The sequence below is a fragment of the Pseudoliparis swirei genome, chromosome 20 (genome assembly GCF_029220125.1).
Source record: "Pseudoliparis swirei isolate HS2019 ecotype Mariana Trench chromosome 20, NWPU_hadal_v1, whole genome shotgun sequence".
Lineage (NCBI taxonomy): Eukaryota > Metazoa > Chordata > Actinopteri > Perciformes > Liparidae > Pseudoliparis > Pseudoliparis swirei.
In genome coordinates, this window is record NC_079407.1 from 793,696 (window position 1) to 807,182 (window position 13,487).

The 13,487-nt window shown below is 52.1% G+C and overlaps 1 protein-coding gene across 2 annotated transcripts in view; it reads left to right on the forward strand.

Annotated features, from left to right (window-relative positions):
- The first annotated feature begins 621 nt into the window (after positions 1-621).
- pcdh12 (protocadherin 12) overlaps positions 622-13,487 on the forward strand; it is a 28,169-nt gene continuing 15,303 nt past the window's right edge. Inside the window, exons 1-2 of one of the 2 annotated variants that reach the window (XM_056440744.1) lie at positions 622-3,446; positions 4,174-4,265. In XM_056440744.1, the coding sequence (XP_056296719.1) occupies positions 804-3,446; positions 4,174-4,265 (2,735 nt within the window). In that variant the 5' untranslated portion in view covers positions 622-803. The remainder of the gene's footprint in view (positions 3,447-4,173; positions 4,266-13,487) is intronic. The other variant, XM_056440745.1, reaches the window with a different exon arrangement.

Genomic DNA, 13,487 nt, shown 5'->3' on the forward strand with positions numbered 1-13,487 from the left:
ACATTTCTAAGTGATCCCAAACTTTTGAACGGTAGTGTATGTGTATATACATACATATATATATATACACATATATATATGTGTATATATATATGTATATACATATATATATACACATATATATATGTATATACATACATATATATATATGTGTGTATATATGAGACATACTTATTATTAAATATGGTGTCACGTTTCTTTACTGAAGCGTTTCCTCGGGGCAGGAGGGGCTCTCCTTTTGTGTGGAGGTATTATCAGACCTCCTCCTCCTGCTGCTCCTCCTCCTCCTCCTCCTCCTCCTGCTCCTCCTGCTCCTCCTCTTCCTCCTCCTCCTGCTCCTCTCTCTCCTCCTCCTCCTGCTCCTCCTCCTCCTCCTCCTCCTCCTCCTCCTCCTCCTGCTCCTCCTCCTCCTCCTCCTCCTCCTCCTGCTCCTCCTCCTGCTCCTCCTCCTGCTCCCCCTCCTCCTCCTCCTGCTCCTCCTGCTCCTCCTCCTCCTGCTCCTCCTCCTGCTCCTCCTGCTCCTCCTGCTCCTCCTCCTCCTGCTCCTCCTCCTGCTCCTCCTCCTCCTGCTCCTCCTCTGGGCCGGCGCTCACATGTGTGCTGCCCTGTGTGAGCGCAGCATGCAGAGACTGGAGGCCACAGCTGTGTGAGGAGCCTCCCGGACTCTGAGCGGACCGGGTCACCTGGGTAGGACCCGGAGGATTCCTTGTTTCCTTGTTTCCTTGTTCCCTTGTTTCCTTGTTTCCTGAACCTTACCGAAAGACAGCTTTCCTCCGCGGGAAGAGTTTCTGCTTCCCGTCGACATGCTGCTGGTTCTGCTCCTCGCTCTGGGCCCCGCGGCCCGCGGCGCCGAGCCCTCCTCCGGTACCGTCCAGTACCGGGTTTGGGAGGAGCAGCCCTCGGGGACCCGGGTCGGCCGGCTGGCGGACGAGCTGCGGCAGAGGGAGGGGGGCCGTCCTCTGGAGGACTTCCAGCTGGTGGAGCAGGGGAAGCCCCTCCCCTTCTCCGTGGGCGCTCGGGACGGGCTGGTCCGCACCGAGGGCCGACTGGACCGGGAGGCGCTGTGCCGCGGGTCGGACCGCTGCGAGCTGGCCTTCAGCGTCCTGTTCCGGAGGAGCGGCGCCGTGAGCTTCCTGCGCGTCCGCGTGGAGGTGCTGGACCTGAACGACCACGGCCCCGCCTTCCCGGCCGCGCTGCAGGAGGTGGAGATCTCGGAGATGGCCGGCCCCGGGATGCGGATCCCTCTGGACCGGGCCTCGGACCCCGACGCCGGGCCCAACGGCCTCCAGACCTACTCGCTGTCCGCCAACCGGCATTTCGCTCTGGACGTGACGGCGGTGCCGGGCGGCGGCCGGCAGGCGGAGCTGGTGGTCGTCGGGGAACTGGACCGGGAGGTCCGGGCCACGTTGGACCTCACCCTGGTGGCCTGGGACCGGGGGACCCCGCCCCGGTCCGGCAGCACTCTGGTCCGGGTCAACATCCTGGACTCCAACGACAACAGCCCGACGTTCGAGGACGCCCGCCCCACGGCGGAGCTGCCCGAGGACGCGGAGCCGGGCGCCACCGTGATCCGGCTCCGGGCCTCCGACCCGGACCAGGGGCCCAACGGGGAGGTGGAGTACCTGCTGAGCGGGCACGCGGCCCCGGAGGTCCGGAGGCTCTTCTCGGTGGACCCCCGGTCCGGCGCTGTGAGTCTCAGGGCGCCTCTGGACCGCGAGGCGCGGGCCTCCTACGCGGTGCCGGTCCAAGCCCGGGACCGCGGGCCCAACGCCGTGCCGACGCACTGCGAGCTGCTGGTCCGGCTGCGGGACGTCAACGACAACGCGCCCCGGATCCACGTGACCTGGACCCCGGCCGGGGCCCCCGGCGCCGCCGTGCCGGAGGGCGCCCCGGAGGACACCTTCCTGGCGCTGGTGACGGTCTCGGACGCCGACTCGGGGGAGCGCGGCCGGGTGGCGCTCGCCGTGCGGCCCGGCTCCGGGCCCTTCCGGCTGAAGCGGCTCCAGGGGGACGACTACATGCTGGTGACCGGCGGCGGGCTGGACCGCGAGGCGGCGGCGAGCTACAACGTGTCCCTGCGGGCGCAGGACCACGGGGACCCGCCTCTGGCCTGCGTCCACAACCTGGCGGTCCGGGTTCTGGACGAGAACGACAACGCGCCGGTGTTCTCCCGCCCGCTCTACAGCGCCTCCTTCAGGGAGAACAACGCGGCGGGCCGCCTGGCGCTCACCGTGGTCGCCCGCGACGCCGACCTGGAGCTCAGCGGCAGAGTTTCCTACTTCCTGCGCTCGGCCGACGAGGCGGCGCCGTTCTCCGTCCACCCGACCAGCGGCGCCGTGCGGGCGCGGCGCCCTCTGGACTACGAGGCGTGCCGCAGCTACTCCTTCACGGTGGAGGCCGTGGACCGGGGCCACCCGCCGCTCACCGGCACGGCCGCCGTGATCATCGCCGTCCAGGACGTGAACGACAACCGGCCCGTCATCAGGGAGCCGGAGCCCAGAGGGGGCGTGGCCTCTCTGAGCGTCCCCGTGGACACGGACAAGGGCGAGATCGTGACGGCGCTGGGGAGCGGCGGTGCCGCTCCGCAGCTCGGCTTCCTGGCGTCCACCTTGAGGGCCGACGACGCGGACTCGGGGCCGAACGGCCGGCTCAGCTACCTCATCGCCGGGGGCAACCCCGACGGGCTGTTCTGGTTGGACGGGGCGTCGGGCCGGCTGTTCGTCAACGCCACCAACGCCACGGCGCTGGTGGGCAGAACCTTCTCGCTGACGGTGGCCGTGGCCGACGGGGGCAGCCCCAGCCTGGCCTCGGAGGCCGCCCTGCAGGTGACCTTCACCGACCTCAGGGACCACCTGAAGAACTCGTCCCCGGGCGCCGGCGGCCGGCCGGGCTTCGGCGTGATGATGGCGGCGTGCCTGGGCGCGGCCTGCCTGCTGCTGCTGGCGGCCGTCGCCGTAGCGGCCGCCTTCTGCCGGCCGGTGAAACGGGAACGCCGCGCGTACAACTGCCGGCAGGCCGAGTCGGCCTACGACCGCCACCCGCGGCGCCCGCAGAGGAACATCCGGAAGGCCGACATCCGGCTGGTTCCCGTCATCAGAGGGCGGCGGGACGAGCCCCCAGGGGACGGGGGCGGGGCCCGGCCTCAGGCTCCGCCCCCGATGACGTCAGACGAGGGGCGGACCGAGTACCCGTTGAACAGCAGCTTTCGTTCCCGAGGGTACCCTGAAGGGGGCGCCGCCCGCCACTGCGGAACGCCGCGGACACCCGGGAACACGGAACCGGACGCCGCGGCCTCACACTGCAGCACCTCGAGCGGCCACCGGGAGGAGGCGACGCTCAGGAGGCCCGACGCCCAACACCGGCAGACCCTCAGGAACCTGGTGCGGCTGTCCATGGCGGCGTTCGGAGACGCCATCGAGCTGTCGGCGGCGTCCCCCGACGTGCAGGTGAGACGACCCTCACGACCACGTTCTGCCAGGAGGCCTCAGGGTCACCAGAACGTAGACGAGTACGGCCCTGTGACCCTGTGACCCTGACCCTATGACCGTGACCCTATGACCTTGACCCTGTGACCCTGACCCTATGACCCTAACCCTGTGACCCTGACCCTGTGACCCTATGACCCTGTGACCCTGACCCTGTGACCCTATGACCCTGTGACCCTGACCCTATGACCGTGACCATGTGACCCTGACCCTATGACCGTGACCCTGTGACCCTGACCCTAACCCTGTGACCCTGACCCTGTGACCCTGACCCTATGACCCTGTGACCCTGTGACCCTGACCCTGTGACCATGTGACCCTGACCCTGTGACCCTGTGACCCTGTGACCATGTGACCCTGACCCTGTGACCCTGACCCTGTGACCCTGTGACCCTGACCCTGTGACCCTGACCCTGTGACCCTGACCCTGTGACCCTGTGACCCTGACCCTGTGACCCTGACCCTGTGACCCTGACCCTGTGACCCTGACCCTGTGACCTTATGACCCTGAGACCCCGACCAACAAACACACCAACATGTTCCACTGCATAACGTTCATGTGTTTAACTCTAAAACACGTCGTCATGTTACACACTGCAGCCTCTCTGCCCCCCCCTGGGTCAATGTGTCTTAATACATCATGATGTTGTTGTTGTTATCCTCCTCCTCCTCCTCCTCCTCCCTACAGCAGATCTCCCAGCTCCTCTCTCTCCTCCATCAGGGTGAGCTTCATCCGAGACCAAACTTCAGAGGGAACAAGTACTCTCACCGCCACAGCAGGTCAGACTCCTCCCCCTCCCCTAGTGGGGTAACATGGTACTACAAGCTCTCTAGTGGGGCAACATGGTACTACAAGCTCTCTAGTGGGGTAATATGGTACCACAAGCCTCTAGTGGGTAACATGGTACTACAAGCTCTCTAGTGGGGTAACATGGTACTACAAGCTCTCTAGTGGGGTAACATGGTACTACAAGCTCTCTAGTGGGGTAACATGGTACTACAAGCTCTCTGGTGGTGTATGGTACTACAAGCCTCTAGTGGGAGTGTATGGTACTACAAGCTCTAGTGGGGTAACAGCACCACAAGCCTCTAGTTGGGGTAACATGGTACTACAAAGCCTCTAGTGGGCAACATGGTACTACAAGCCTCTAGTGGGGCAACATGGTACTACAAGCCTCTAGTGGGGTAACATGGTACTACAAGCCTCTAGTGGGGCAACATGGTACTACAAGCTCTCTAGTGGGGTAACATGGTACTACAAGCCTCTAGTGCAATATGGTACTACAAGCTCTCTAGTGGGGTAATCATGGTACTACAAGCTCTCTAGTGGTAATGTAACATGGTACTACAAGCTCTCTAGTGGGTAACATGGTACTACAAGCCTCTAGTGGGGCAACATGGTACCACAAGCCTCTAGTGGGGCAACATGGTACCTACAAGCCCTCTAGTGGGGTAACATAATTTTCTAAGCTCTCTAGTGGGGTAACATGGCACCAAGCCTCTAGTGGGGCAACATGGTACCACAAGCCTCTAGTGGGGTAACATGGTACTACAAGCCTCTAGTGGGGCAACATGGTACAAGCCCTCTAGTGGGGTAACATGGTACTACAAGCCTCCTAGTGGGCAACATGGTACCACACGCTCTCTAGTGGGGCAACATGGTACTACAAGCTCTAGTGGGGCAACATGGTACCAGCTCTCTAGTGGGGCAACATGGTACTACAAGCTCTCTAGTGGGGCAACATACCACAAGCTCTAGTGGGGCAACATGGTACTACAAAGCCTCTAGTGGGCAACATGGTACTACAAGCTCTCTAGTGGGTAATATGGTACTACAAGCTCTCTAGTGGGGCAACATGGTACTACAAGCTCTCTAGTGAGTGGGGTAACATGGTACCACAAGCTCTCTAGTGGGGTAATATGGTACCACAAGCTCTAGTGGGTAACATAATTTTCCACAAGCTCTCTAGTGGGGTAACATGGTACTACAAGCTCTCTAGTGGTAACATGGTACCACAAGCCTCTAGTGGGGCAACATGGTACTACAAGCTCTCTAAGTGGGTAACATGGTTCTAAGCTCTCTAGTGGGCAACATGGTACCTAAGCTCTCTAGTGGGGCAACATGGTACCACAAGCTCTAGTGAGCAACATGGTACTACAAGCCTCTAGTGGGGCAACATGGTACTACAAGCCTCTAGTGGGGCAACATGGTACAAGCCTCTAGTGGGGCAACATGGTACCACGCCTCTAGTGGAGTAACATGGTACTACACGCCTCTAGTGGGGTAACATGGTACTACAAGCTCTCTAGTGGGGTAACATGGTACTACAAGCTCTCTAGTGGGGTAACATGGTACTACAAGCTCTCTAGTGTGGTAACATGGTACTACACGCTCTCTAGTGTGGTAACATGGTACTACACGCTCTCTAGTGGAGTAACATGGTACTACACGCTCTCTAGTGTGGTAACATGGTACTACACGCTCTCTAGTGGGGTAACATGGTACTACAAGGGCAGCACGGTGGCTCAGTGGGTAGCACTGTCGCCTCACAGCAAGAAGGCCCTGGGTTCGAATCCCGGTCGTCCTGGTCATTCCAGGTCCCTTCTGTGTGGAGTTTGTATGTTCTCCTCGTGCCTGCGTGGGTTTCCTCCGGGTATTCCGGTTTCCCCCACCATCATAAAGACATGCACCGCAGCCTCACCCCGGTTCGTATGGATGTGAATGAATGTTGGTGGTGGTCGGAGGGCGAGGCGCTGATTGGCTGCACGCCCGGCCAGTCTGCCCTAGGGCAGCTGTGGCTACTGATGTAGCTTACCACCACAGGGATGACTGTGTGTGTGTGTGTGACTACTGGACTCTGTAAAGCGACTTCGGGTGCCTTGAGAAGCGCTATATAAAATAAATGATTATTATTATTATTATTATTACAAGCCCTCTAGTGGGGTAACATGGTACTACAAGCTCTCTAGTGGGGTAATATGGTACTACAAGCTCTCTAGTGGAGTAACATGGTACTACACGCTCTCTAGTGGGGCAATATGGTACTACAAGCCTCTAGTGGGGTAACATGGTACTACAAGCTCCTCTAGTGGGGTAACATGGTACTACAAGCCTCTAGTGGGTAACATGGTACTACAAGCCTCAGTGGAGTAACATGGTACTACAAGCTCTCTAGTGGGGTAACATGGTACTACAAGCTCTCTAGTGGGGGTAACATGGTACTACAAGCCTCTAGTGGGTAACATGGTCCTACAAGCGCTCTAGTGGGGCAACATGGTACTACAAGCTCTCTAGTGGGGCAACATGGTTCTACAAGCCTCTAGTGGGCAACATGGTACTACAAGCTCTCTAGTGGGGCAACATGGTACCACAAGCCTCTAGTGGGGTAACATGGTACCACAAGCTCTCTAGTGGGGCAACATGGTACCACAAGCCTCTAGTGGGGCAATATGGCACCACAAGCCTCTAGTGGGGTAACATGGCACTACAAGCTCTCTAGTGGGGCAAAATATGGTGCCACAAGCCTCTAGTGGGGGTAACATGGTACTACAAGCCTCTAGTGGGGCAACATGGTGCCACAAGCCTCTAAGTGGGGGTAACATGAGCCTCAGCCTCTAGTGGGTAACATGGTACTACAAGCTCTCTAGTGGGGCAACATGGTACCACAAGCTCTCTAGTGGGGTAACATGGTACTACAAGCTCTCTAGTGGGGTAACATGGTACTCACAAGCTCTCTAGTGGGGTAACATGGTACTACAAGCTCTCTAGTGGGTAACATGGCACCACAAGCCTCTAGTGGGCAACATGGTACTACAAGATCTCTAGTGGGCAACATGGTACTACAAGCTCTAGTGGGAACATGGTACCTACAAGCTCTCTGGTGGGGTAACATGGTGCTACAAGCCTCTAGTGGGGTAACATGGTACTACAAGCTCTCTAGTGGGTAACATGGCACTACAAGCCTCTAGTGGGGTAACATGGCACCACAAGCCCTCTAGTGGAGCAATATGGTACTACAAGCTCTCTAGTGGTGTAACATTTACTGACTCTCTAGTGAGTAACATGGGTACCAAGCTCTCCAGTGGAGCAACATGGTACTACAAGCCTCTAGTGGTAATAATATGTACCACAAGCTCTCTAGTGGGGTAACATGGTACTACAAGCTCTCTAGTGGGTAACATGGTACTACAAGCTCTCTAGTGGGGCAACATGGTTCACAAGCCTCTAGTGGAGTAACATGGCACTACGCTCTCTAGTGAGACAACATGGTACCACAAGCTCTCTAGTGGGGTAACATGGTACTACAAGCCTCTAGTGGAGACATGGTACCACACGCTCTCTGGGTAATATGGCACCACAAGCCTCTAGTGGCGAATATGTAATTTTCTAAAACTCTCTAGTGGGTGCAACATGGCCACAAGCTCTCTGAGTGGGGTAATATGGTACCTAGCTCTCTAGTGGGGTAACATGGTACTACAAACCCTCTAGTGGGGTAACATGGTACTACAAGCTCTCTAGTGGGGTAACATGGTACTACAAGCCCTCTAGTGGGGTAATATGGTACTACAAGCCCTCTAGTGGGGTAACATGGTACTACAAGCCCTCTAGTGGGGTAACATGGTACTACAAGCTCTCTAGTGGGGTAACATGGTACTACAAGCCCTCTAGTGGGTAATATGGTACTACAAGCTCTCTAGTTACGATAGACGCAGCCTCGCATACACTTGTATTGAGTTGGGATCATGTGTTGTCCTGTATAATTATTATTTTTATTATTGATCCATCAGGCATTTTTCCCAGCTGCTCCTGAACGCATCATCTCACTCTTCCGGTAAGCTCTGGTTGCCAGCTCAGCAGCGAGCATGACTTCTTCTTCTCTCCTCCTGTTCCTCTTGCTCAGTGTGTCTCATATAGTTATCCCCTGCCTCATGAGATAACGTATACATGCAACAAGTGTAGTTTATTTGCTAGGTTGGAGGCAGGTCTAAGTGGGTTAGATGCACGGCTCGGCGCCATCGAAGCTCAGACAGCTATGCTAGTTAGCCCTCTCCACGTAGCCGCGCTGGGCTACAGTCAGCTGATAGCTGTTCTCCGGTGGTGCCCGATCAGCCGGGATCCGGGTAACTGTTCGCAGGAGTAGTAAGTACCAGAAGCCCGCTGTGCAACCACTTCACGTTTTTCCTGCTCAGCGACACACCCGCTGAGGAACACACCCTGGTTATCGAGCTCTATAGTCAGGAACGTGAAAATAGCTGCCACCTGGACTAAGTGATGTGCCTCCCGGGGCCAGAGCGGCGACGTGGAGTCTTGTTGAAGCTGCTGGCTAAGGATAAGCGGAGATACAGTCAGATTGTAATACGCGGTGGTAATGACGCCGAGTCTGGCCGGTCGAAGAAGTCACTAAGTGTGGAATCGGTGTGTGCTTATGCAAGAGCAAGTTGTCGGACACCGTAATTTCTCTTCTCTCCCAAATTTGCAGACAGACGAATTGTATAGATGTCGTCTTTCCGCTGGCTGTCGAGGTGGTGCCCAGAATAATGTACGAGACAACTGGAAGACTTTCTGGGGAAAACCTGATCTGATGAGGAGAGACATTCATCCCACGTTGACGGAGCGCGTCATTTCTGAGAATATGACCAAGTTGATCACCGGACTTAATCCATGACAACCCAGGGTTCAGATCAGGAACCGGGAGCAGAGTTGTAGTTTAACACCCCTTCTCTGCTCTTCCATTCGAGCAGTTACCCACCCATGACTTTAGAGTAGAGACTGTCTGTCCCGGCCACTTCAATTAAATAAATTAAAGTAAGCAGAAGAGGAGTCGCACAATAACCTTATACAAGTTAACACCATTATTTCAGCAGTGCAACAAAATAGGTCTATTAAATGTGGTCTCCTAAATATTCGATCTCTGTGAACTAAAGCTGTGTTATAAATGATTTAATATCACATAATCACATTGATTTATGTTCCCTAACTGAAACCTGGCTGTGCCATGAACACTATGTCTGCCTCAATGAATCGACCTCCAAGTCATAATACTCACATTCCTCGAGGCACCGGAGGAGGTGGAGTTGCAGCCATCTTTGAATCGAGCCTATTAATCCTCAACCAAAATTACACTACACCTCATTTGAAAGCCTTGTTCTTAGTCTTTCACATCCAACCTGGAAAACACTACAGCCAATTCGATTTGTGATTCTGTACCGGCCACCAGGTCCATATTCAGAGTTTATATCTGAATTCTCAGAATTTATATCAAGTTTGGTTCTTAAAAGCGATAAAGTTATTATTGTTGGAGATTTTAATATCCATGTGGATGTTGATAATGATTGCCTTAGTGCTGCATTCATCTCCTTGTTGGACTCGATTGGCTTCTGTCAGAGAGTACAGAAACCCACTCACAGCTTTGTACACGCTTGATCTTGTTCTTACTTATGGCGCGACATTGAGCATTTGGTCGTCTGCCCACACAATCCTCTACTCTCAGATCACAGCCTCATATCTTTTGAATTTATACTACCGGTGTACTCCGTTAGTCAAAAGTTTCTACACCAGATGTCTAACTGACAGTGCTGTAGCTAAATTTAAAGAAGCGATTCCTTCTGTATTTGATTCGATACTGCGTCTCAATATAACAGAGGACTCCTGGTCAACTTTAGTCCGTCCCAGATTGATCATCTTGTTGACAGTGCCACAGGCTCTTTTGAGAATGACACTGGACTCGATAGCCCTCTGAAGAAGAAGACAGTGAGGAAGAGGAGGTTTGCTCCTGGTAACCCTCAGACCCGCAAACTGAAGCAAACGTCATTTAAAGCTTTTGACACGCATATGGCGTTCAACTAATCTCAAGAATCCCGCTTAGTTTGGCGAGATAGTCTTAAAACATATAAGAAGGCCCTCCGTAATGCCAGAGCAGCCTATTACTCATCAGTAATAGAAAAAATAAAACAACAGGTTTCTTCAGCACTGTAGCCAGGCTGACGAGAGTCACAGCTCTGTGGAGCCGAGTATTCCTATAAACCCCAGTGGTAATGACTTTATGAACTTCTTTAATGAAAAGATTTTAACTATTAGGGACAAGATTAATATTCTCTTGCCCATAACCAGTGCCAATCTGTCCTCAAGTGGAAATGGCTTTGGAAACCGCTGTATGCCCTTGTGGCCATTGGAGGATTTTCTCCCATCAACGTGACCAATTATTTTCTTGGTTCTACCAACACGTCTACTTGTCTTGGACCCCATCCGGCGAGGCTGCCAAAGACGCTTTGCCTTTAATTAGCGGCTCTCTGATATTATCAATGTGTCTCTGCTAACAGGCCACGTACCACACACTCCTTCAAGGTGGCTGTTATTAAACCTCTCTGGAAGAAGCCCACTCTGGATCCAGAGGTATTGGCTAACTACAGACCGATCTCTAACCTCCCTTCCTCTCCAAGATCCTTGAGAAAGTGGTGTAAATCAGTTGTCACATTTCACATCATAATAGTTTATTTGAGAAATTTCAATCAGGATTTAGAAACACCACAGCACCGAGACGGCACTGGTGAAAATTACAAATGACCTCTTAATGGCAGATGAGGACTCCTCTCTGTCCTGGTCTTGTTAGACCTTAGTGCTGCATTCGACACCATTGACCATGACATCCTGTTACAGAGACTGGAGCAGTCGATTGGCATTTCAGGCGGCACTAATTTGGTTTAAATCATATTTATCAGATCGATCTCAGTTTTGTATTTGTAAACTGATGGCGCCTCGATAACCTGGCAACGTTAATCATGGAGTTCCACAAGGTTCTGTGCTTTGGACCAATTTTATTTACCTTATACATGCTTCCTTTGGGCAATATTATCAGGAAACACTCCATAAACTTTCGACATTGTTATGCAGATGATACTCAACTATATTTATAAGCGATAAAGAGGAGAGCAAACCAACTTCGTAAAATTCAAGCATAATCTTAAGAACATAAAACATGGATGACCTGCAATTTCTTGATGTTAAACTCAGACAAAACTGATAATTTTAATCGGCCCTGAGCACCTCAGAGATCAATTATCTGGTGATGTGGATTCTATAGACGCATTGCCCTGGCATCCAACACCACTGAAGAATCTTGCGTTATCTTTGATCGGGACTTGTCCTTTAACTCCCACGTAGCAAATCTCAAGGACTGCATTCTTCATCTACGTAATATTTCAAAATCAGGCACATCTTGTCTCAAAAAGATGCAGAAAAATTGGTTCACGTTGCCTGAGACTAGATTACTGCAACTCCTTATTATCAGGCTGCTCTAATAAATCTCTTAGGTCCCTCCAGTTGATCCAGAATGCTGCAGCTCGTGTTCTCACTAAAACTAAGAAAAGAGATCACATCACTCCTGCACTAGCTGCTCTGCACTGGCTCCAGTACAATCAAGAATCTTTAAAATTCTTCTCTTAACGCATAAAGCCTTGATTGGTGATGCACCATCATATCTTAAGGAGCTTAGTACCATATTGCCCCACTAGAGCTCGCTCTTCGTCTGCGGCTGTAGTTCCTAGAGTCTTAAAAAATAGAATGGGAGCCAGAGCCTTTAGTTATCAAGCTCCTCTTTTGGAACCAGCTTCCGTTTCAGTCCGGAGGACACAGTCACCTCGCTTAAGAGTAGACTGAAGACCTTCCTCTTTGACAGAGCTTATAGTTGAGGCTGAATCAGGTTCACCTGGTCCAGCCCACTTGATATGCTACTATAGGCATAGCTGCCGGGACGTAGGATGCACTGAGTACCTATCTCCTTTTTTCTCTCCTTAAGGATGACCATCTCTCAATCACACGTTACTAACTCAGCTTTCTCCCGGGTCCTTTGACTTCACGTCTCATGGGGTCATCGGACCCTATGAGACGGCATAGATCCTATCTGCCTGATGGATCATCGAGGTCTGGGTCGTGGAATTCCTGTTCCTGACTACGCCACTGTCCTGTTTGTGGTGGAATAAATGTTCCACCTGCCTTGTGAGAAATCAAGAGTATTCTAAGCACGGTGGTCCTATCACACTTTATTATATAGTAACAAGTTCACAAATGATCAGAATGTGAGCCAGGTACAAACAAGTGGACAAGTGATTCAACTAGACAAATAAGTCATGGAACAAATAAGTATATCACATCAACCAAGTCATGGAAACACCCAGCTGAGTGGAGCAAACCCTGAACCCTCCTCTGTGAGGAGCTTTCCCTTTTGCTTTTTTTCATCGGGTCGATAAATACATATATATATATAAATACATATATATATAATACATATATATCATATATATATAATATATATATATATATAACTACATATATATATATAAATACTAGGGCTGTGAAACGATTACAATTTTAATCGGATTAATTAGGTTTTTGTGTGGATTAATCATGATTAATCACATATTACCAATATTCATATTTTGTGAGAACATAGAGTTTTATGACAAAAGGCGGATATAACTACATTTATACATTCTTCTATACAATGGTGCTGCAACTCAGCAGTTGTTAACAGTTTTCTTCCATATGGAACATGAATACATCTGCATCCTAAACAGAGATGTTTAACTTATCACCTTCGGTCCATTTGACATTCAATGTTTATTAATAGGAGGGCATTTTGGGGTCAATTTGACCCAGGCTGTTCACTGTGTCAAACATAAGAAAGCCATCAGCTTTTTATTTGTTAAAGGGCTGGTGTGTAAACAAACATAAAGTACTCACACTTAAACTTGAAATAATAATAATTCTAATAATTTTTCTGGGAGGTTTTAATTGTGAGGTCCATTGACCCGAGGTAAACTGTTAGTAATACAAAGGTAACAGGAGGGTTAAACAGAACATTTTTTCTCTTGTTTGTCAACATTAACTCCCCATGATACAATCTAAAATTGGACGAATTGACAAGTGACTTTTTTACTCAGGGTCGATGCGCGCACAGAGCTCTGTAGCGAAGCAAGACGGAAGTCGATAAGGGTATTAACACG